Source organism: Elgaria multicarinata, chromosome 5 (assembly GCF_023053635.1).
Source record: "Elgaria multicarinata webbii isolate HBS135686 ecotype San Diego chromosome 5, rElgMul1.1.pri, whole genome shotgun sequence".
Lineage (NCBI taxonomy): Eukaryota > Metazoa > Chordata > Lepidosauria > Squamata > Anguidae > Elgaria > Elgaria multicarinata.
In genome coordinates, this window is record NC_086175.1 from 99,222,853 (window position 1) to 99,247,227 (window position 24,375).

Here is a 24,375-nt window from a genome sequence, read left to right on the forward strand (position 1 = left end):
AGGATCATGTCCATCTGATCCAGCCAGGAGAGGAAGCCGACAAAGCAAGGGGCCCATTAGCGGCTGCTGTTCTGCCTTGGGGGTTTGCCTAGTCTGCAGAACCTTCCAACTGCCTCCTAGCAGACTCAAGCTCCCAGCACAACCATCTCACCCCCAGCTCCAGCAACTTTTTGGGACTGGGAGCTTAAGAGGCAGGCTCCTTTGGGGGCACCTTGGGGAGCTAGGGGTGGCAACGGCCGACAGAAAGCTCTGGCGTGGGCTGGTCCATAAAGTCACGAAGAGTAAGAAGCGACTGAACGAATAAACAACTGTCACCAGCGAGGTCACCTCCGAAGGGGGCGACACCAAGGCGAGGGCCTGTCCCCTTATTTGTTTTGTTTTCACCCCCTACTGACTTATAATTTTGTTCTGTATTTTAAACTTTTTTTAACATTTCTTTTCCTATGTTTTAAAATGTATGTTTTAAACTTTGTAATACCGCCTTGCGGCCCAGTATTGGACAAAAGGTGGGATACAAATAAATATAATAAGTGGAAAAGATACCAAGTTATGTAGTAGCTCTTCAAATGACCAGCTGAAACAGAAATCCGATTGAAATTAATGTGTCTTTGGTAAAAGCATTCTGGATTGCACCACAGGTATGTAAAAACATTTAGGATTGCACCATAGGAGTACAACCTTAATTGCATCCTTCAGATCTGAGAAGGGAACTCCTGCTGTGCCACTATTCAGAATTAGGCTATGATGGCAGACTGATTTAACTTCACTTATTCCAACATATAACCTAACTGCAATCTAAAAGCTGGCTAGATCGATACTCATATTTCAAGAAAGTCACTTTAATTTTTTTTTGGGGGGGGGGACTTTACGGGCAGCATAATTGGATCCTTTGCCCTTATCAAAGATGGAGGGGATACCACCCCGTCCAGCTGTCATTGCCTACGAAAAACTAGCCACTAAACTGAGAGCCTGGCAGCCCTTGCCCGGTTGCAACATGGCGGCGCTCTTCCAAAACCACTTCCCCTCTCACCCGCGCTGAGGGCTAGGCTACATCTTCCTAGACCTCACTTCCGCTTGTGCAGCAGCCATTTTGTCTTTCCGTTGATCCTGCTGCCCGAGCTTCTTCCTCCCACCCGTCGCCGCGGACTGCGAAACTCCAGTTCCACCCCTGGGGCCCGGCTCCTTCTAGACCCGACGACTTGGGCTTTTTTCTTCTTTTTTTGGTTTGACCTTCCCCAACCACTCTCGGTCCCCATTTGCTTTTCCCATTCCCTCGCTCAGGTTCGTCTTCGTCCTTACACCTGTGCGCCCCCCCTCCCATTGCCTTCCTCCCCGGCCCATCTCCTCCGGAGTGTTTTCACGCGCCTCCTTCATTCCTGAGGGTGCTCTAGGGCGCACCCCACCCCGACGTGCTCTCGCCTCCTCCAGCGGCTTATCCGCCCCCCTTTTTCTCTCCTCCGCTGAGGGAGCGGGGGGGAGAGAAAGGGGAAGGGGGGCCCTTGCCCGCCCCTGCCTGGCCATGTCGAGCGAAGAGAGCTACTTGGCCATCCTGCGCTACCTGACCAACGAACGCGAGCCTTACGCGCCGGGCACCGAAGGCAACGCCAAGCGCAAGATCCGCAAGGCGGCCGCCTGCTATGTGGTGCGCGGCGGCACCCTCTACTACCAGCGCCGGCAGCGGGACCAGCAGCGCTTCGCCGAGCTCGAGGTGGTGCTGCAGGCCGAGCGCCGCGCCCGCCTCATCCGGGCCGCCCACCTGGAGCCCGAAGGCTCCCACCGGACCCGCCTGCAGACATGGCAACGCCTCTCCAGGCGCTACTGGTGGCGAGGTGAGGAGAGGGAGACGGAGAACATGGGCTGGGGTAGGGGAGGTGGCAGTGGCCGTGGCAGGCAGGCGAGCGAGCGAGCGAGCAGGCAGGCTCCCTGCCTCCCTCCCTCCGAGGGCGAAGGTGCCTCGCAGCGGCGCAGTGACACGCGACTCGCCCGCCACACCCCCGCCGGCCCAGCCTTTGAGGAGCGCCGCCCCTGGTGGAGAGGGACGGCGCGCTCCTCGGGGCGTCTAACTGCTAGCGGGAGGAGTGAGTGGGGTGGGGGATTCCCTGTGTCCTGAGATGCACTTCCGCGAAGTGCCCTCGAAACCAGTGGGGTTTATTATATCTGCATATCTCTGGGTAGGAGCGCAGATTTAATGGTTCTCTTAAGCATGTTCAGAAATCTAAACAGAAGAGTATTGTGTTGGTGTGCTACTCAAGACAGCTAGACCTTATAATTAAAAGAAAGTAATTTCTAGCTGTATCTAGCTGTCTTTGGAAACAATTTAGAACTCTAGAAACTACTGAGCAGATCTATTGGAAGGAAGCCCCATGGAGTTGATTAGGACTTTCTCCCAAGTAAGTATGTATAGGTGAGGTCCCCAATGTTATGCCTGCAGACATCTTCCAAGTGCTCTGTCCCTCATTGTTTTTATTTTTTAAGATTTTTTTCATTAAAAAAAAACCTGGGAGGCTAGGATGCTGCAAAGCAACTGGGTCTCAAGAACCATCTTTATTTCTAGGCCCAAGAGACATTCATAGGAAATAAAAATGATGGGTAGCTGGAGTACAGTGTTTTGTTTTGAAGTGTGCCAAGCTGTCTAGAAAAAAGGGAAAGGTAGGCAGAAAGTCATGGGGAGCATCCTGAAGGGCTTGGGGATGGGAGAAACATCTTGGGGTGGGGGCTAGAGGCCATGGAAGGGAGTGAAAGGGGTGTTTCCTAGAGCATCACTAGTTGCCTCCTGTGAAATGGGTCTTCTGTTCTTTAAGGGTCAAAGAAGAGATCAGGCATTTAGGTCTCAGTCTTCATCTCTCCCCTTGTGGCTCAATTTCTTGGCCAAGTTACTTGATTCAAAGTGTCATTGGTTTGCCTTCTTGAAATGGGTGCTGGAGCGGAAACCTAGATTCAGAAGAATGATTTTGTGTTTTGGAGCTCAGACCACACCTCTGCTTTGTTCTTAGGTTATCGGCTATAGTCCTTTTTGTTTTGTTTTTTAGTTTCATCACATTGGAAAATGGGTGTTTTGTGACTGGCCTGCCATGCCCACCATGGCAGCCGTTTTGTGAGCACCCACAGCACTCACAAAATTCCAAATGTGCCCAATGACCCCGTCTCCAAAAGGTGTATAGGATTGCAGCCAAAGGGAGAATCATGCTTTTAAATATAATATTTAGTATTTATATAGGGCATTTGTGGTATTCAAAGAGCTTCATGCCAGTGTAAGCGAGGTACATCAGTATTATTCCTAGGCCAGAAACCCAATTATAGTTGTGTTCATTCAGAGGTTTTATTCATTTCAGTGGATATCTAAGTAGATTACTATTTCCAGATGAGGAAGGTGATCCTAAGTATTTGGAAATTCCATGCAAATCAACACTTCTTTCTGAGTAAACAGAGGGCTTGACTGTAAGTGCTTTTTAAAATTCTTCTTTGGCATAACTATTCAGACCAAATAAAAATAGATGATAACGTGCTAGGTAGATCAGCTGAATCTGTTTCTTGAAAACAAATACAGGGGCATGCAGTGTGGAATGTGTTCATTTGATTATATGACAATTGATGAGGAGAGGAGAATTTTGGAGATCCTCTAGACACCCAACAGTGATATACAAAAAAGTCATTAAGGGCACAATCTTATGCATGTTTAGCCAAAAACGAAAGTCCTACAACTCCTAGCATTCCCCATGACTGGCTGGGGAATACTGGGAGTTGTAGGACTATTAAGAATATTATAATAAAACCAAAAATGTAAAATATTTCTTATATCCAACATAGTATTTTCTTTTGAGCTTGTTTTTAAAAGCCTATATTTAGGCTCGGACACACACACACAGAGACAACAACTTCAAGCAAATGAATTACATATAGCATTGGTAAATCCTGGAGTTCTCTCCTCTTCTACAGGGAACTGCACTGGCTGCCTATTTGCTACTGGGCCAGGTTTCAGGTTTTAATACTAGTGTACAAAGCCCTAAACAACTTGGTACCAGGACACCTGGGAGTGCGCCTTCTCCTTTACCAACCTGCCCGGTCATCGAGGTCATCAGAAGGCATGCTCCTGGTGGTTCCACAAGGACCTATGGTCCAACTGGAGTCCACCAGGAGAAGAGCCATCAATGTAGTATCCCCTTCCTAATTCCCTGCCTTTAGAGATCAGGTAGGGAAGCTTTCCTTGATTTTATCAAAAGTCCATTTTATCAGAACTGTTTCTTTTAAAAAATAGTAATTATTTTAACATGGTGTTTTTATTCTGCTGTTCACATCTCCAAAATCTTTGGATGTGGAGCAGTATACAAATATTGTAAATAAATAATAAAATAAATAATAAAAACCTACTGCTATGTAGACAGAAGGCCAGCTGATTATTTGTTAGGGGTAATAATAATAATTTATTTCTTACTTGCCTCTCCATTTTGATCGAGGCAGGGATCAACGGTACATAAAACTGAATTAAAACATAATATACATTGTTAAAACATCCTAAAACATTTTTAAAACATCCTAAGATTCCACTGGATAGGCCTGCCGGAAGAGAGTCTTAATAGCTTTCTTAAATGTTGATAGACTGTTAAGTTGACGAGTCTCCTCCGGCAGGCCATTCCACAGTCTGGGAGCAGCAGAAGAGAAGGTCCTCTGGGTAATACCTGTTAACCTAATTTTGGCTGACTGAAGTAGATTCTTCCCAGAGGATCTGAGTGTGCGGGGCAGATTGTACTGGAGAAGACGATCACGCAGGTAGCCTTGACCCAAACCATGTAGGGATTTAAAGGTGATAACCAACACTTTATACTTTGCCCGGAAACTAATTGGCAGCCAGTGAAGAGATTTTAAAACTGGTATTAATATGGTCCCCACTAGGTGTACCGGTGACCAAACTGGCTGCCATATTTTGAACTAGTTGAAGTTTCTGGAGTAGGCACAAAGATAGCCCTATGTAGAACACATTGCAGCAATCGAGCCTCGAAGTTACCATGCGCAAACATGAAATGTGAAGGATCAGGCCATGGTTTGCATGATTTTAGGGTGTGGGACAGAAAGAAAACCTAGCAGTTTGATGGGCAAGGCTTGCTTGCCAACCAGGAACATTTCTCAGAGTTGGCATGAGACTTGGAAATGGGTCTAAAATAAAGACATGTGTTCTGGGGAACTCCCTATGCTTTTGATTCAGTACTAAACTAAACTAGACAATTTAAACAAAAGACAAATTCTGTCAATTTCCTGAATAATTGCTGAATATTATCTGAAAGAGCAAAAGCAAGGCCATCCTTTTCTACATGAATGTATCAATGAACCCTATGTGTGTGTTTTTAAATGTCTGCTTTCAGGTATTCTAAAGCAAGTTAAAGATTATATTAAAGAATGTAGCAAATGCCAGGAAAAATTAGATCGTTCCAGATCTTTGTCAGATCCTTCTGAAATGCTGGAAGAACTAGGATTAGACACAATATCTCATGAAGATAGTAATGAAACAGACGATGAAATAAGTAACTCAGCGTCACTCCCAGCAACATCACCAAAACCTGTGAAAAAGAAACCAATAGCCAAACATGAGCTTGTATTTGTAAGTAACACTTCATATAATATGGCACTGAGGGTTTATTTCACATTTTTATTACCTATTGTTATAAGTGAGAAATTGAGATGGAATTTATTAGTCGTAACACTGGTGATGTTTTACTGTTTATTGCTATTTATTTGTGATGTAAGTGCTGTTTGGACTTAGGATGGTAAGTGGTTAATGCTGTTGGAAGGGGGAGTGAGGGAATGGAAGGTTGGCGTGAATGCTGATTGGCTGTTGGGTTCAAGTGTTTGAATGACAATTAGCAGTTAGAGGTAGTTGAGAATTGTGTGTGGCAAGTTGATAGAGTGAGAGAGAGTCTGGATTTGTCTGCTGAAGGGTTAGGTCAGAGTAGGATCAGCATTTTATTGTTTCGGGAAAAGGGAATAGGAGGAGATAGAGTTGACTAGTGGGTAGAGTAGGCAAGGATACGTGAGATACTGTATTGTAACAAACAAGTATTGCAACAGATGAAACCACAAGATTGATAAACAGCATGAACTTACTTATTGTTAAATAGAAGTTATTTTGTTTCATAAACTGGATTGGATTCTTAAAGTACCTAAGGTAAGGTACGGGGATATATGGTGGCAGCCATGAAGTAAAAGGGTGACTTGAGTGGAGCACAGAGTACTGGGCTGGTTGCTGTGGGGCCAAGGAAGGGTCAGTGAAACACAGAACCAGTGAGCAGCAATATTCCGACTGGGTACAAGGTTGGAATCCTTTACAGAAAGAGGTAAAAAGGAGACTCAAACAGAGCAGTCGTGACAGCACTCTGCTTGTTGCTTTTTTTAATTTCAGGTTGATAGCAAAGGCCTTGTGAAACAGGTTTCCCCAAAGCACTGTCAGTCTGTCTTGAACCAACTGAATCAGCAGCGGCTTTCCAATCAATTTTGTGATGTTACTTTGCTTATTGAAGGAGAAGTGTACAAAGCACACAAATCTATTTTAGCAGCTAATAGTGATTACTTCAGAGAACTCTTCATCGAAAAAGGAGCTGTTTCCAGTCATGAAGCTGTGGTGGATCTTTCAGGTAACCAAACCATAAAGAATATACATTTATTAAACTAGTCTACGATAGACAATTTACTGCTGTCTTTTTTAAAGGCTATACAATGGCTTATTCCCCACACCTGAAAAAACCGTTTGAGAGGACTGGGTGCTTGATTTCATTATTTGTTGTGCAGCCTGCTTATACGGACAGGCAACTAATTTAGTTTGACAAATCTCTTTTAACTGGTTTGTTTTGTTTCATTTATTTAATATATTTATATTAATTGTAAGCCGCCTTCCCATGGCGGCTTACAACAATTGAAAAAACAGTAGTTCATTTAAAATCAATCAAAATAACCAGATAAAAATTGCAGCAGCTAACCACACACACAACAAATCAATAAAACACTGATGTCCTGATAAGTCAGGGTTCTGGAGAACTCTGGTTTATCAGGGTCAAGCAGCATCTTGATTCAAACTGCCCAGTTGCTTGGCTTCTCCTACCAGCAAGAGCAGGTAAATGAATTATGGGCCCTTCATCTGTGGCACACGGAGCTACTCTTTCTGCTGGTATAACCTGTCCAGAAAAGAGAAGAGAAGTTCTCTTTTCCACTAGAGGTCAAAGCTGGCAACTTCTATTTGTGAGGGCTTCTAGTGCAATTTGTCATTTCTGCCATGCGGTGTCTGGTTTCTAGAATCCTTTCGCTGCACCTCTACACCCTTCCCTCCTTCACCCACAGTGCTTAATCCTAACTGTATTTATTTTCTCTTGAGAGCTCTGAGGGTGTGTTCTTGCAAACCAAAAATCCCCTCTGAGGACTGTGCATATAATTTGAAGCTACTATTATAGTTACCTGATAATTAATACAAACAGTCATTTATCTTGAAATAAATTGTGTGTCAACTCTTAAATTCTTCCTTATTTGTTGCAGGTTTTCGCAAGGCCAGTTTCCTCCCTCTGCTGGAATTTGCCTATACCTCAGAGTTAACTTTTGATTTCTGTAACATGGCAGCAGTAGCTGAATTGGCTCAGCATCTCCTTATGACGGAAGTCCTGGAAATCTGTGAAAATGTGCACAAACAAATGGAAGATAAACAAATCACGGTCTACCAGAAAGGAGATGTTCAGGTAGTAGAGGTAGCTCAGAATCTTTTAGAGCAGAATGAAAGCGAAGAAAATCCTGTGGACAGGACTGACCAGCTTTTACCTACAGAAGATACAGTAGCAACTGTGAATGGAACATGTTCGAGCACTGATGTAGAAGAGATGACCACAGCAGAGGTTGCACTGCAAACAGCTCCAGAGCCTCTTGTGGACAATCCTCCAGAGCCACCAGTGCATTCTACGAGTATCGAAACAACTGAAAGTGAAGAAAAAGTTGAAACAGTAGAATGTACAACAAATCAGACTATATCGGAGGTGCAGACTGAGCCTCCAGCAGCAGAGCAAGTAGTTGTCAGCAGTCAGGCAGAAAGTGATACAGATGAAAATGTAAGTGGTGAACAAAATATGAGCAGTGAAGCAAATGCAGATGTGTCCGCTGAAGATTCCCAGGAAGGACTTAAACGAAAACGTGGCAGGCCATGTAAAGCACAGAGCATTCCTCAGTCACAGTTGGAGTCTTCTGTTTCCAGTCAAGATGACACTTATAAAAGCAAACTTCGCCAGCGTTCTGTTAGCGAGGGTGGCTATATTCGATTGCACAAGGGTATTGAGAAGAAATTGCAGAATAGAAAGCCAGCCACCAAATCAGCTATCCAGCAGGTATGAAAAGTTGCTAAAAGAAAAATCTTAGTCCAAAATTTAAAATAAAATTTCTATATGTCCACAGAACAGCTTAAAAAGTCTTGTAGTTGCAAGCATTTATCAGTATTGAGCATGTAGGGTGGCAGGCCTTCCTATGGGGCTGAAAACAGTTCCTCAGGAAGGTACCAGCACTCCAGTATCTCTTCCCACTAGGAATATGGCCTGATGTTAATATGGTAGGATATGAATCTGGTTCTTTCCTCCAGACACAGTAACAAGGTGACTGATATAGACTGTATGGTCTTACTGGCTCTGCCATGGCCTTTGGGACCACCACCCTCCCCTTTTCAGTTGATCCATACAGCTTACACTATGCCCGAGACAAGAACAAGCTCATATTTGTTTTGTCTTAGGTTCATTTGAAGCTTAACTCATGTGTTTCTTCGTTTGAGGGAGCTTATTGCAATAGTGTTTGAGAACCTCTGAATTAATTTGTAAAAGACATATTAAAAGAAGCACAGTCAATAAATACACTTGAGTGGTTTGGTAGCAGAAAACATTAATAGTAGCTTCACTTCTAGGTGGCTCTTAATGCATAACTATATATTGTGCTCTGTCAGATGTTGTATTAAATTATGTCTGAATTAATTTGAGTAGGTAGGTCTTACGAGAAAGATCAAATATATCTATCTCACCTGGTGGTTCCACATAGATCCATCCTCCGATTGGAATCCACCAGGGGAAGAGCCTTCAGCGTGGTGGTGGTGCCCCTCCTGTGGAATTCCCTGCCTCTGCAGGTCAGGCAGCCGCCAACCTTGTACTCCTTTCGGCGCCTCCTGAAAACATCTTTATTCCATGAAGCCTTTCTCTAACATGCAGCCTTGGATTACTGTTATTGCTTCTTTTAAATTTCGTTTTAACTGTTTTCATTCTGTTTTTATTTGCATTTTACCTTGTACACCACTCCGAAATTTTTCAATGGGGAGCAGTATATAAATATTCTAAATAAATAAATAAATAAACTTCTGACATATATTTTAAAAATAATTTGGTTGTGTATAATGCTCCTCCTTTGCTTTTGTCATGTCATTGATTTGACTGTTTTCTGCCTATGTAATGTTAATTTTAATTAGCAATTTTCTTATTAGGTTGCCATGAAGCTGGTGCAAAGAGGCAAAAAGATGAAGCAGCCCAAGAGAGAGACTACAGAACACAGTGAGACAGAAGCTCAGCACAAATGCAATGAATGTGGAATGATTTTTCAGAGACGTTATGCTCTTATAATGCACACACTGAAGCATGAAAGGACGAAAAATTATAAATGCCCAGTAAGCTGCTTTTAAAATGTACTTTGAGCAAACACTTCAATAATAATAATAATAATTTATTTCTTAACCGCCTCTCCATTTTGATCGAAGTGGGGAACAACAGTAAATATAAAATATATAAAACTGAATTAAAGCATAATATACATTGTTAAAACTTCCTAAAATCAGTTTAAAAACATCCTAAAATTACACTGGATAGGCCTTCCTGAAGAGATCAGTCTTAATAGCTTTCTTAAATGCTACTAGACTGTTAAGTTGTTGACGAGTCTCCTCCAGCAGGCCATTCCACAGTCTGGGAGCAGCAGACTGCTGATCTATGCATTTATTGTGTACAATCCAGAACTGCCCCAGGAAGCACTATTTGTATAGGTGCATTGCCTTCTTTTTTAGGAACCCTTCTCATTGTTTTACTTTCAATAATGTATTTGGTATTTAATGTTTTGATAGTCTCCCAGAGTGGTTTCTAAAACAAGGTAACAATTCCAACTTAAACTCTTAAACCAGCTAGCTAGGGAGGTTGTGGGCTCTCCCACACTAGGGGCATTCTAGAGGCAGCTGGACAACTATCTGTCAGGTATGCTTTAGAGTGGATTCCTGCATTGAGCAGGGGGTTGGACTTGATGGCCTTATAGGTCCTTCCAACTCTGCTATTCTATGATTCTACTCTTCCATATGTTTCAGTCCCTCAGTCAGATAATCTTTTATAGTCCCCAGATCTTGGATCATTACATGGCAAATGTGGTAGCCATTCAAGTTTATGAACTGGAAATATGTCTGAATTGGGACAGATTATTTAGAATTCCAGATCTCTCTGAAAGCCAGACCTACACATTGATAGTCATACATTACCAATAGAAGATAGGCAGACATGGAAATAACTCTTGCATTTACAAAATTGTAATAGCCTCTATTACAATAACAGATTTTTAAAACAACAGATTTTTTGTGAGAAATGAATACACATTATTGTTTCCTTAGCTTTGCAAAAAAGAGTTTCAGTACGGTGCCTCATTGCGAGCTCATCTTGTTCGTCATACCCGAAAAAATGAAGTGACTGTTGCAACTGCTAGTATAGAAGAAAGTGGTGCAGCTGTGAAGGGCAGAACTAAACGGGAGTTTATCTGCGATATATGTGGAAGAAGCTTACCTAAACTCTACTCTCTGAGAATCCATATGTTGAAACATACAGGTGTAAAGCCACATGCATGTAAGGTAAAAAAGAGTAAAACTTGGATGTCCTCACCTTTTTGATGTAACTCTTACAATATTTAAGCCATGTAACTTAAAGCTGAGATTATTTTATATTTAGTCAATTACTATTGGAAAGTAACAGAACTTTTAATAATATATTGGACTGTATTCAACAGTCACCTTCTACCAGTGGAATGGCCATTGCTGGTAGATTGAGGGGCCCTCTGGAATAGATTTGAGGGTATGTGGGGAACTGTGGGGTGGGAGTAGGGGAATGGGAGCTCCCACCGTGTGAGTGGACTTACATTGGATTTAGCCTTTTGGTTCCTAAATTAAAGGAGGAAAAATGGATGGAAATATTTTTAGTGTAGCCCAGACCTTGAAAAGCTTTAACATTAAGCTATGGAACCCTTTTTGTAGCTAGAATCTGTGCTCTGCACTACTTTAAAAATATGGATACTATTAATATCAGTAACCTCCTTTTTTTCACTGATTTAAATTGAAACCCAGGGTCTTCGGAATTTTTAGCATTGGCTCCGGATAACTAAACTGTTCTTTCAGTACATAAGTGGATAATGTGTTCAGCACACACAATTGAGTTTGGCTTTAGCTGCCTTTTGTGTACATTATAAAAACTTCCTATTATTTTTGTAGATATACTATAGGTATTGGGGTTTAATTGCCATGTGCTCCATTTTTGCCATTTTGTAATTTCAGATTTGAAATTAAAATTGGCCGTTCGAGAAAGTTTGGAATGTTAAAGTATTTCTGCTGGTACAGAGCTTATCCCCTTCCAAATGATCTAGTTTATTTTGCTTTAAAACTGCTAGGATCCGAAAAAGAAAATTGTAGCTACTTCCTGACTATGCAATGCAAGCATGTTCAGCAAACCTTCCTTCATCCTAGTATGTTGTTGTCTGTTTGGAAGGACACTGACGTTCTCTGACAATTTTATCTTATATAGATTTGTGGAAAGGCATTTACCTACAAACATGGTTTAAAGATGCATCTTGCACTCCATGAGGCGCAGAAGCAGTTTAAATGTGAATTGTGTGATAAGTCCTTTGTCACAAAAAGAAGCCTTCAGGAGCATGTAAGCATTCACACAGGTAAATGATACAGACTCGTTTTATTTATTTATTTATTTAATGCAAGAATTATACACTTAATTTTCAAGAATGTATAAACTGAGAATACTAAACTGCAAACTGTAACCAAATATTTGGCTAGTGATTTCAGATCAGTCATTGAAATCCAGCATTCTACCTGCCTTTGGGCAGGGAGCTTGGCAATTAGAGTCCTCCTATGGCAAATATTGGGCTGGTTACACTGAACCACTATGTGAAATTTAGTATTGTCTGTTTCACATTTACTGCATATTAGAACTGGAAAATAGGAAACTGCCTTATACTGAGTCAGACCATTGTCTATCTAGTCCAGAGGCCTTCGAGAGGCAGCTGGACAACCATCTGTCAGGGATGCTTTAGGGTGGATTCCTGCATTGAGCAGGGGGTTGGACTCGACGGCCTTGTAGGCCCCTTCCAACTCTACTATTCTATGATTCTATGACACTGACTGGCAGCGGCTTTCCAGGGTTTCAAGTGAGATTTTTCCCCTTGCCCTACTTGGAGAAACTGGGGGTTGAACCTGGCACCTTCTGCATGCAAAGCATCTGCTCTGTCACACTGCACTATGGCCCCTCCCTGCATATTAATATTGTTTTAACATTTCTGAATCAGCAGAAGATAGAAATAATACATTATTTTTCTTTACCACCAACAGCACTTGTCAGCCATTTGCCCCTGGAACAGGCATGAAGCTTTTTCTTCATCTCCTTTCTAATCCCTTTTCCCACAGTCTCAGCTATTTGTAGTATTTTGTGATGTGAGAATTTTTTCAGGCAAGGTCGTTTCTTGTTTTACATATGACTATGCTGATCTTTCATTGACTACCCCCCCACCCCCACCCAAACCAATGAGAAAGTTTAGAAGCAGTATCTGACATTACAGCAGCTTACCCAGTGTCTGGAATGAGGAGTGGGTGAATTATAATTGAGCAGAACCTATAGTTTCCATGGCGGAGGTAAAAGGTCTGAGTTTTATTTCTAATTGGTTTGTAAAATTCTCATGCTTCACATTTGTATAAAAACATCACATATACCTAGCACTGGGTGAACACCTAGAGCTTCTATTTGTGTCTTTTCATAGGCTCACTCCAATGCTGTTTAATTTCTTTCTGCCATTCTCTCTCTCTCTCTCCATTCTTCGCTAAGATTCTATCCAGCCATATTATTATTATTATTATTATTATTATTATTATTATTATTATTTATTTATTTATATAGCACCATCAATGTACATTTTTTTCAGGAGTATCCACTGCTCAATAACCCCTCCATCTCATGGCCTATCCCTCCTAAGCTTCAATATCTCTCTCTTCCTCTGCCATTTCCTTCAGCCTGTTATGTCTGTCTGCCCCATTTTTCTCAACTACCTCCTCCTTGCTGCCTCTGATGTTAGTTTAATGATCACTCATAATATTCCACTTTCCTGAGCATATAAAATTAATTGTTTTATATTTAATGTGTGAGTAATTCTACTTTTGCATGACATTGAGTGTAATTATTCCTATGTCTTATGAAGTAGTGTTCATTAAAGACATTGCCATTCTTTTCTTATCAGGAGAATCAAAATACTTTTGTTCCCACTGTGGAAAGTCTTTCCATAGAGCTTCAGGACTTAGTAAGCACATAAAGAAACACCAACCAAAACCTGAAATTCGTGGATATCAATGTACCCAGTAAGTATTTTATGGCTTTAGAAGCGTTAAAGATGTTTTATGGCTTTAGAAGCGTTAAAGAGCACAACAGATTTTTCTCATCAGGTATCAAAATTAATTCCTGTGTTACTTTCACTGAAGAAAGCCAAAAGTGGATAAGGAAATAACTTTTATGGAAGCTTGTTCTGTTGTTAAAATAGTACAAACTTTCCAATAGCTCTAAGGAAATCAGTGAACAGCACTCTTCATATTTGTCACTTAATGTCTAATTTTTATTTAGCACTATTACAAGTCGGACCTGCAACAAAATATTACAATGTGGGGTACTCCTGTCCAGGGTTCCAGCCAGTCATGTTTTTCCCCAGGATACTCCATTCCATTTCCCTCCCTCTCAGTTCCTTTGCCCCTCAGTCAGACACTTGGTATTCTTTGGCTAGCCCAAGACATTTTGCTGCCTGAGGTGAACCATGAAATGGTGTCCTCCCCATGTAAGCTGACCCTGAGAAGACACCTAAGGGTGCAATCCTATGCATGTTTAGACAAAAAAAGTCCTATACCTCCAAATTCTGGTTGGGAATACCTAGAGTTATGCACACTTACCTGGAAGTAAGCCTAGTAGAACATAATGGGACTAACTTCTTAATAAAGGTGTATTGGATTGTGCGGCATATCTTAAAAACTGATACTAACCATCTCTTTAAATGGATACTAATAATTCAACATCATTTTGCTCCTCATTTGCCCCATTCATATGCCTTCATATTTTGCATGATGGTCAAGAAGTGAAAGAAACATCACTATTAAATCCCCCCCCCCTTTTCACACTGCTGTAAGGCACAAAAGGCAACAACCCTAAACACGCTTCCTCAGGGAGCTGGTGTCTTGCAGTTATTCCGGTCCTGTGCTGGAATAGTGGGATGGTGTCCTATTTGGCTATAGTGTGGAGAACTGCCAAGAAGTTTTAAAGGTGATTCAGTAATAAGAGAGAGCGAGAGCTACAAAGCTCAGAGAAGAGTATGTAAACTGGTTTTTAGGATTTATTTTTATTTTAAAAAGTTTATAGCAATGGAGTGGGGGCATATTTTCAGGAGGAGGACAAAAGGCTGATTTACATTTCCACATCCTCACTTCCTAAAGGCACATTAAAAGGGGCGAAGAAAAAGTTCTGCATAAAAATGCACACTCTGGACGTACTTAGACAATGATCTAGAGAGTTGTGTATTGCTTACAACTCCAATATCAACTAATAAGATGGTTTGGAGTATATAAGGGGATCCTAAACACCGCAAGCAGCTTTTTACTACCTTCACTGAAATTAACTTTTGCTATCTTCTTTCTACCCTCTCTCCATGCAGTTTTTAGCTCCTTATCACTACTAGACTTCCTTTTATTCCTGTTCAAAGTAACATTCCTTGGATTAAATATTGGAAATGAACATTGGAAAGGGGTGGTGTGTGTGTGAGAGAATTAGAAAAACAGCAGCAGAAATGGGGACAGATGATCTATACAGATTATAAAGTGAACCAGTTTATATTTAATTTCAAACAGCTATGTAACTTTTTAACATGCAAGCCAGTGATTTGATATAGATAATACTTTATTTCTTTTAGGCTGCAATCCTCTACCCATTTTTCTGGGAGAAAGTGCCATTGAATTCAGTTTGGCTTACCTCTTGGTAGACATGCATAGGATTCCACTGTTACTGTTTATGCATCCTGTTCAGTTACACTGGGAGAGTTCACATGATCAAACAATGACCTGTTGTAGAGTTATTTGAGGGTTGTTTCCCCCACAAACAAGCCATGCCAACCCAGGTTCGGACATCATGATAACGTAAGCCCAGGCAGGTAATTAAGAAATGGTTCTTGGTATGCACCAGCACATGCTGGGGATTAAAATAAGCCACCATGGCTTATTAAAGCATCCTGTTCACAGTGATGCTTATTTAAGCCACAGTGGCTTGTTTGATCATGTGAACTGGGTCACTTTGTGGATCGAACACATACAATTAAAGTCTTGTGGGGGGGGGGACACATGTTGTTTAAATGGTTACTGTTGTTTTATACTGTTGTTTTTATACTTTTGATGGTTTTAAATTTTGTATAATTTTTTAATGTTCACTGTTTTTAAATTTTGCAAACCATAGCTTCGGCTATGGGGTGGTATATAAATTTAATAAATAAATAAATATTGGGGAAAACTCAGCAGACTACTTAGAATATGAAGGGTTGCAGGAATGTATACATTCAAACAGCTAGGTAACTTTTCAAATATACATACCACTGATTTCATATCAGCAATATTTTTAAAAATGTTTCTTCATTCTAACCCTTTCCCTAAGAACACACATTTAAAGTGGGATAAGCTAGATTTTTATGATTAAATTTTAAAACACCTATATATTTTGCCGTTCATTTGATGAGGTTGATTAATATTTATAGATCATACAATACTTAATGTATATGCTTCAGGGCATGTGCAGTGCAGTTGCTCTTTTGCTGCTCATCTGTACCCAACTCAAGGCAAGCTAATCCTCATGACGCTGCTGCCCAAGCCTCTACACGCCTTTTTGCTGAGCCTCCCCTACTTCTTGCTTGTCAGGAGTCTCGCTGTGCCTTGTGTACTGTGTAGAGCCTCTGAATATGTGCACTCCACTTGGCCAGCAGGCCTGGTGTTGAAGAGGGGGATCGCTTGTGCCACATCGAGCTGCTGTTTTGTTCCTTTCCCTTCCCTTTTTCTTCCTCATCCAGACTCTGGTGCTGTGCAAGAGGGAGGAGAGACTGAAGTTTAGTTCCATCTCTCTCTTCTCTCTGGCAGCATGCTGGACTTTGCACAGAAAAACAAAGGCACCCTGAGTGGTGAGACACATGCAGCAGCTTTCACAGGTGGCTCTGTAGATTCTGAGGCCAGGTGGGCAGTGGGGAACACAGGACAGAGAAGCAGGCCTGGCAACGTACACACAGCAGCACAGCTGCAAATATAGCAGCAACTAAGCGAGGCTGTATTGCGAGCCTGAAGACCAACATTATTGCTGTGGTTGGTAGGAAAGTTGGCGGCAGCAGCGATCCAATGGGGGGGGGGGGGAAGATAGGCAGAGGCCTGGCCTGATCTGCTGCCTGAACGGAGGCTTCATTCTGCTTCAGATAAGCCAACTCTGTCTTTGGCCACAGATTATTTTCAGTCCTCTCTGGACTATTTTGAGGTTGGGGTTTTATGCCCCTTAAGTTTTTTCTAAAGATTTTTGTTTTTGTACCTCTGCAAATTTCAGAATTCCCTAAGCATCCTGGTTGGTAACTCCTCTTACTTCTCAGTGGCCCAGTTTTATCTACATTCCTATTGCACTCACTAGCAGAGTTTGCTAATAGAGGGAATAATTAACAAGAGGAACATGTACCAAAACGTTGCAGTGTGTTCTTGTCTCCTAGCAAGAATGCTCTTGTTCAGGGCACCAGCCAGCTCTACCCTCCAGGATACTATAATCTGTAAGGAGCTCAAGTAGGACACACTACCACCACTCACCTCCATTTCCCATTTTTCTTTTCCAACTGACACTCAACATTCACACAGTCCTTATTGTTCTGTTGTTGTTGCTGCTGTTGCAGGAGAAGGCAACAGCAGCAACAACACTGTCAACATCTGACAGTGATGATGTGGAAAAGACCCAGCTGATGGGCAGGCTCATGCAAGAAGAGAATTAGTGTCATATTTCTTATCACTTGTTATATGTAACTTGCGATAGCATAGTAGTTGATACGAGGATGGTGAATGACTGTAAGAGTGAGGAAAACAGTTGAATTCTTGTCTGTAAAAGGCATGGGAACACTTCTGGGGTAGACAGTGGACAGTTTTAGGCTTTAAAATCAGACTCTTTTTTTGTCATAGCCATGTCAGGGTAGAGGATTAGCCGAACACCAAACTTTTGTAAAAAGCAAATCGTGTCATATTGCGAAATAGTAAATGAGTGTCTTATCTATTCAATGGAGATTATTTTTCAGGCATGAAACACTATTTCTGCATGTAGAAATATGATCCCACGTTAATAAACTTCCACAGTAGGTTCCTTCCACAAATGTAGATACAAGAGAGCCAATGTGGTGTAGTGGCTAAAGTGTCGGACTGGGAGTCGGGAGATCTGGGTTCTAGTCCCCACTCGGCCATAGAAGCTGACTGGGTGACTTTGGGCCAATCTCAGACTTTCAGTCCAACCCACCTCACAGGGTTGTTGTGAGGATAAAATGGAGAAGAGGAGGATTATGTACGCCGCCTTGGGTTCCTTGGAAGAAAAAAGGCAGGGTATAAATGCAATAATAACTTAATAACTTAACAACACACTGTATAATCCCATGGCATTTCATTTCAGATGTGAGAAAAGTTTCTATGAACCTCGGGATCTCCGGCAGCATATGAACAAGCATCTTGGTGTGAAACCATTCCAGTGCCAATTTTGTGGGAAGTGCTATAGTTGGAAAAAAGATTGGTATTCTCATGTGAAGTCCCATTCTGTTACTGATCCTTACAGGTAAATCAAGTTAACTAGTCTAAGCTATGAATACTCAGATGATAAAGGCCTGTGGCCAAGTCTGGGTTTATTGTAATTCTGCTCATGCCTAATATGATACCTTTGGGGTGCATGTTTAAATGGCCTGCTGAGTCACAGCCAAGGGGAGTGACTTATTTAAAAAAATATTCCAATTGTTGCCTCAACTTCAGCATGTAAAAGAGATTGTGTATAATCAATTGGTCCTGTATTTAAGCAATGCCTTCATTCTCAATTCCTCTGTATTTATGAGAGGACCAAAACTCTAGAATTCAACAGCCTTTCTTTGATTTGCTCAATTTGTTTTATAACCACAACAACCATCCTGACAGTTGACAGCTTTGTTTTTTTCATAACAAGCTCACAATACTTTTCCAGTCCTGGTATTTAATCTTTGATAGCAACTTGTAGGGCTTTGCTTTGAGCCAGCTCAACTTTCCTTTCCTCAGAAGTGAGTGACAATTCCCATCATCCCTGGCCATTGCCTGTGTTGACTGCAGTTGATGGGTGTTGACGTCCCAACAATATCTGGAGGACCACCATTGTCCCACTCTCACCTTCGCTGAATTCTTAATTCAAGTAGACTTTATGGGCAGTATCCAACAGTGTCATTCCACAAACTCTACTAGCATCAGCAGAGCTTTGCCAGATCTTTTCGTTTCGCAAGCGGCTGTCCATTACATTTGTGCAAGTGTGCAGCTGGTTGCACAAACATAACTTTTGTTGGAGTTTCCTTTTGCACATAGTTCAGAACTAGTTTCTGCTAGCGCAACATCATTTGTGCTAGTGGAATGACACTGAATACTGACCTATATTACTTGCACTTCCAAAACATTTCTGACAGAAGCTCTTTAATACACTTGGCAATCATGGAATACAAAGACAGGTCCTCTTATGGGCCAGTAAATGGTTAAAGTATTTTATTTATTTATTACATTTCTACACTGCCCAAGAGCTGAAGGTCTTGTTATTTGATTAATACCCCACTTTTCATACTAACTTTCTAAAGCAGCTTATATTTTAAATATATATTGTGACAATAAAATGCAGTGTTAAATATCAAATAAAAGGACCAAAATTATGCACACGTTAAAGACCAGGAGAGAACAGTAATGGAACTAGGAGCACAGACATTTTTCAGAAAGGAGGGATGTAATTAGGGTCCACAAAGAATCCAGTGCTATTTAATTTGTTCCTAAACTATCAGGAATTGCAGTGAGATTTGTCAAGGTGCAGATGACACCAAATTATTCAGGGTGGTGAAATGTGAAGAGCTCCAAAAGGTATTCCATTCATACTCTGTAAATAGAATACTAAATGGCAAACTAGGTTCAATGTAAGTGTGAAGTGATGCATATAGGAGTAAAAATACCCTCATTTTACATATGCACTGATGGGATAGGAAGTGCCAGCAACTAAACAAGAAAGAGATCTCGGGATCATGGTGGGTAGCTTAATGAAAACGTTAACTCAGTGTGCTGTAGCAGTGTCAAAGAAAAAATCCACTCCAACAATGATTGAAAATATAACTGGTGGTATAATGCTTTTATACAGATCAATGGTATGACTACATCTAGAATACTGTGTGATGCACTCTATCTAAAAAGGATATTGTAGAACTGGAAAAGGTGCAGAAAGGGATAACCAAAGTGTTTAAGGAGCATCTTCCCTATGAGAAAAGGCTGTTTGGGCCTTTATAGTTTAGAAAAAAATGTATGAAAGGTTTATAAAAGTATACAGCGTTTGAGGAGAGAACTTTTTTCTCTCTTACGGTATTAGAACTCAGGGTCATCCAGTGAAACTGATTGGCAGTAGATTCAGGACAGAAAAAACGTATTTCATAAATGCATAATTTGCTACTGCAAGATGTGGTGATGGCCATGGGCAATGATGGCTTGAAAATGGGATTGAACAAATTCATTTAATTATTTATCAGTGGGTACTGGCTATGATAGCTGAATGGACCCACCAGACTCTGAGGCTGCATTCCTCTTAAGTACCAGTTGCGGAGGTGGGTTTGTCTTCCATTCCTGCCCTGCTGTGAACTTCCTGGAAGTGTCTTGTTTGGTCAGTGTTGGTAGTAGTATACTGAACTATAGACTCTTCGACTGATTCAGCAGGGCTCTTATGTTTTTAAATTGTATGATGGCATTATAACTTTCCAAATGTTTTTCAACATGTAAAGTACTGGTAATGCTTTTATATATGGGCATTTGTAAATTGTTTGTGAACATAGCCCTGGAATACATTTCTGTTATTCGAAGTCTTCACATACATTCTTAGCAATCCATACAACATCCTTGTAAGGTAGACTTATATTGTTATTCTCGTAGTACAGATGGGAAAATGAGGCTAAGAAAATAGTGGCTTGCAGAAGGCCACCTAGTGAATTCCTGGTTAAGGTAAAATTTGAACATGGAACTAGAACTATTTTGCTTATCCACTGTATTTAAGATTTTTCTTTTAATATGTTAAAGGTGCCTTCCTATATGTGTAATGCCCTGGAGATACTCCAACAACCCCCTTCACAAAGACATAATTCTTTTTAGATCCAAACGTCTTCAACAGATTAGTCCATATAATAGAAGAATACAATTTGTGATTATCTAGTTTACAGGGTGCTCACCTTCAGGGATCAAGAAACAGATGCATCATGTGAGTAGGATGAGGAATATGGTTAGTATAGCATACTTGGAAGACAAGTAATCTGATCTGTGTGAAAACTATTCCTCATCCCCAATATATAAAGCACTTAATCCTCAAGTTTGAAAACAAAGTACCTGTAAGCCTTCCTGAAAACTCTGTTAGCACTTTAGCACCAGATCACCCCACCTTCACTTGCCTTCATTTTCAAAAATGGTGACAGTCCAAAAAATCTTTATCACTGTACCAGCATCATGCCCTCCAGATAAATAGAACTGCAACTCCCATAATTCTCAGCTAGCCTGGCCATTGGCTAGCTAATAATTCTGGGAGTTTCAGACCTACACACCTGGAGGACACTAGGTTGGAGAAAGCTGTTGTAGGCTATTAAAATACCAGATTAAAACTTGCACCGTGAAAGCTGCTCTCATAAAAGAGTTAAGCATACTGTTAGGTCTTTTCTATACAGCTCATTTTTCCCCACTTTTTTTTTAGGTGCAATGTATGTGGAAAGGAATTCTATGAGAAGGCTTTGTACAGAAGGCATGTCAAAAAAGCCACTCATGGGAAGAAAGGGAGAGCAAAGCAAAATCTGGAACGTATTTGTAAACACTGTGGGAGAAAATTCACTCAGCTTCGGGAGTACAGAAGACACATGAACAATCATGAGGGTAAATGTAACAAGCTTGGTTTTAAAAATAGTGCCATGTTTTAAAAAATGAACGAAAACAAAGGTTTAGTGTAAAAAATTACAAGACATTAAATTGGAGAAATCATTCCAGTTCGCGCTGGTCTACAGAGCAGTAAAAATAATGAGCTGGGTATAAATTGTACGTCTGTACATAAACCAACAATCAAAAAAATAAAATTGGATAGAAGAGACTGTCATTCAAAATCTACAGCCCTGTCTTATGTCTGTGCAAATTTGTTGCCTACTTGTACCAGAGAGAGCAGTGTCTTTAAGGTATAATTTATCTCTAAATCTTTATGGAAGGTGAGTTTTAATCTGTATTGGAATATTAATAAACATGTCATTTATGTCAAAATATCAAATGCGAAAGAATTCAAGTTGTTCACAGTGATATATCAAAATGCAAATCAGCCAAAAAAGGACCTTTGATGAGTCCTATATTGTAATCTGAGGGCCTGACTGTATCAGCGCGGGAATGCTGCCTAGTTATCCATTCTTCAGTGATAATTTTGAATTTTTTCTCAGCATTTCAAGGTTTGGTAACTTCTTTCTTTTTTATTTTGTTATATAGGTGTTAAGCCCTTTGAGTGTCTGACTTGTGGAGTGGCCTGGGCTGATGCACGTTCTCTAAAGCGCCATGTGAGGTCACATACTGGAGAGAGGCCTTATGTTTGTCCAGTATGCAATGAGGCTTACATAGATGCCCGTACTTTAAGGAAGCATATGACCAAGTTCCACCGGGATTATGTACCTTGTAAAATTATGCTGGAAAAAGACACACTTCAGTTTCATAATCAGGGGACACAAGTTGAACATGCCATCAGTATTTTAACATCTGATGTGCCGGAACAAGAAACCGAGGTTTGTACTGAAGAGATTGAGACAGTAGTAGTGACTGAAGAAACACTTGAAGCTGTTGCAGCCACTGAAGAGTGCACAACTGTTTCCACGCTTTCTGACCAAAGTATCATGCAGGTTGTCAATTACGTATTGGCACAACAACAGGGACAGAAAATAACTGAGGTTACAGAAGCTATTCAAACTGTAGAAGTAGAGGTAGAGCATGTTTCTGATCCGGACTAAATACAAATGTTTATTAAGTCACAAAATGATTACCTGGGTGAAGCAGCATTCAAATATCAAAGTACTAAATGACTGGACTTTTACATTAAACAGTAATTCCGACACCCTGTTCTGAGTTTCTTGAATACGTAATACCAGCTTCTGTAATTAAAAAAGTAAAATTGAAGAGACCGACAGGATAAGCCGTGGACTTGTATTAAGACTACTGCATCAGTTGTAATCACTTAGAAAAAAAAAGAATAATCTAAAAATAAAGTCATTTGTGTGATAGTAGGTAGGTATGATGTAGTATTTGTTTTCCTTTTCCATCTGTTTACTTTTATACAGTTGTTTTCTTCTGTAGGGTAGTTTGGTATACCAAAGAGCTGTGCCAGTCATTTTGACATTCATAGAACAGCAGGTGTGATTGTGAATTAAAACTATGACCCTATTGATACACGCAAATACTCTTATCATGAGGAATATTGTGTTCATGGGAATTATTGTAAGATGGTCCGGCTCTGACATGTTTATTTGGTTAAATCTCTGCACAGCTTTAAACATGGATGTGTAGACCTACAATTTTCTTGTGTATTAAGACTTCTACAAGAAAGCTATTTCCATAATCTTTACATTGTAATTAAGTACAGTTCCTCGGTAGTTCAACCTACATTAAGTTAAGACAGTCTCGCAGGTAAACTGGCTCGTATTAATGAGTGTAAATTCTTGCCTTATGTAAATTTTTTGCATAACCTGAAATACTTCAAGATTGCATGTCTTGAGACTAGTAAACATATTTGTATACTTTATAGCTGGTGAAACTATGCTTTATTTAAGAAAACTATAAACCAAGAATGAACTGAGGCATAAGTGTTGTATATAGGAAAACGAAGAGTAGTTATTTTTGAAACCTACAGGTTTTGGTGAATTACTTTTTGTAAAATATGCTGTCTTGTGAATTAATGAAATAAAACTTGGGGGAGGGTTGGGGTTTTTTGTGTTTGTTATTTCAATATGAAGCTTAGTTTAAAAAAATAATCAGGCTCATGAGAGTAAGACGCACAAGTGCATTCTAGTATTCTAACTAGCTTGTTTGTTAAGTTGCGTCTATGTAGCCCATTCTGCCAATGGAACAACTTCTATCAGCAGACCAGAGGTGGGGACATCTGTCCCAACCCCTGCAGCCCCCGTGCACCATTAAAGTGTTCTGGAGTTTTGGGGGCTGCAATGGAGAGGCAAAAGCCCTGTAACACAAGTGAAAGGAATATAAGTGGTGCTATACATTGAACCATTCCCCATAAAGCTCTAGTCCTGTGTATTTCAGTTACATTAGATAAGCATCTGCAAAACATCCATACAGAACCAATGATTTGAAACCCTATGTGGGAACCTATTTGTTTTCTGTAGATTGTAGATAGGTGGTTTGTTATCAACCTACATGGGAAAGTTTGCCAAAATGGGTAACATAACATTGCTTAGTGTCTGTAACCTTTGTATAATACCTGGATTAGATCACAGAAATAATTTTCTTGAATATTCCACCTACTATTAGAACTGTGTTTACTTAGAATGGGCAAAATCGAATGCAGTTTTTTCTCCCAGGAGGGGGGCAATCCCATCTGTAGCCTCCTGCATACCCTCAGAATCTGCTCTGGAGGGTTGGAGATCATCTAATACAGCTGTTCAAGGAAGGCAATGGTGAGACAGCAAATCCCGTTATGAGTAGATGTAGTAGGAGCAAAGACTTAGCTACTGTGCTTTGGTCCAGACTTCTGTGTCCTGGTGTAAGTTCTTCAGCATGTTCTGGAAAACATG

General features: G+C 40.7%; 1 protein-coding gene across 2 annotated transcripts; it reads left to right on the forward strand.

Annotated features, from left to right (window-relative positions):
- The first annotated feature begins 1,204 nt into the window (after window positions 1-1,204).
- Window positions 1,205-22,824, forward strand: ZBTB11 (zinc finger and BTB domain containing 11). 2 transcript variants are annotated; one of them, XM_063126868.1, is made up of 11 exons: window positions 1,205-1,829; window positions 5,358-5,593; window positions 6,392-6,623; window positions 7,516-8,348; window positions 9,479-9,658; window positions 10,637-10,870; window positions 11,814-11,958; window positions 13,531-13,648; window positions 17,988-18,146; window positions 21,303-21,478; window positions 22,070-22,824. In XM_063126868.1, exons 1-11 carry the CDS (start codon window positions 1,520-1,522, stop codon window positions 22,579-22,581), a joined length of 3,135 nt encoding a protein of 1,044 aa, XP_062982938.1. In that variant the 5' UTR covers window positions 1,205-1,519; the 3' UTR covers window positions 22,582-22,824. The 2 variants fall into 2 exon arrangements, with proteins under 2 accessions (XP_062982938.1, XP_062982939.1); XM_063126869.1 differs by lacking the exon at window positions 1,205-1,829 and adding an exon at window positions 3,333-3,438.
- The last annotated feature ends 1,551 nt before the right edge of the window (window positions 22,825-24,375 follow it).

What these genes read in the sequence shown, in the direction of transcription:
- ZBTB11 (XM_063126868.1), top strand. Translation starts at nt 1,520, where the DNA reads ATGTCGAGCGAAGAGAGCTACTTGGCCATCCTGCGCTACCTGACCAAC. An exon ending in CGAAAAATTATAAATGCCCA is followed by an intron (nt 9,659 to 10,636) that starts GTAAGCTGCTTT and finishes TTGTTTCCTTAG; the next exon opens with CTTTGCAAAAAAGAGTTTCA. An exon ending in TCTGTTACTGATCCTTACAG is followed by an intron (nt 18,147 to 21,302) that starts GTAAATCAAGTT and finishes CTTTTTTTTTAG; the next exon opens with GTGCAATGTATGTGGAAAGG.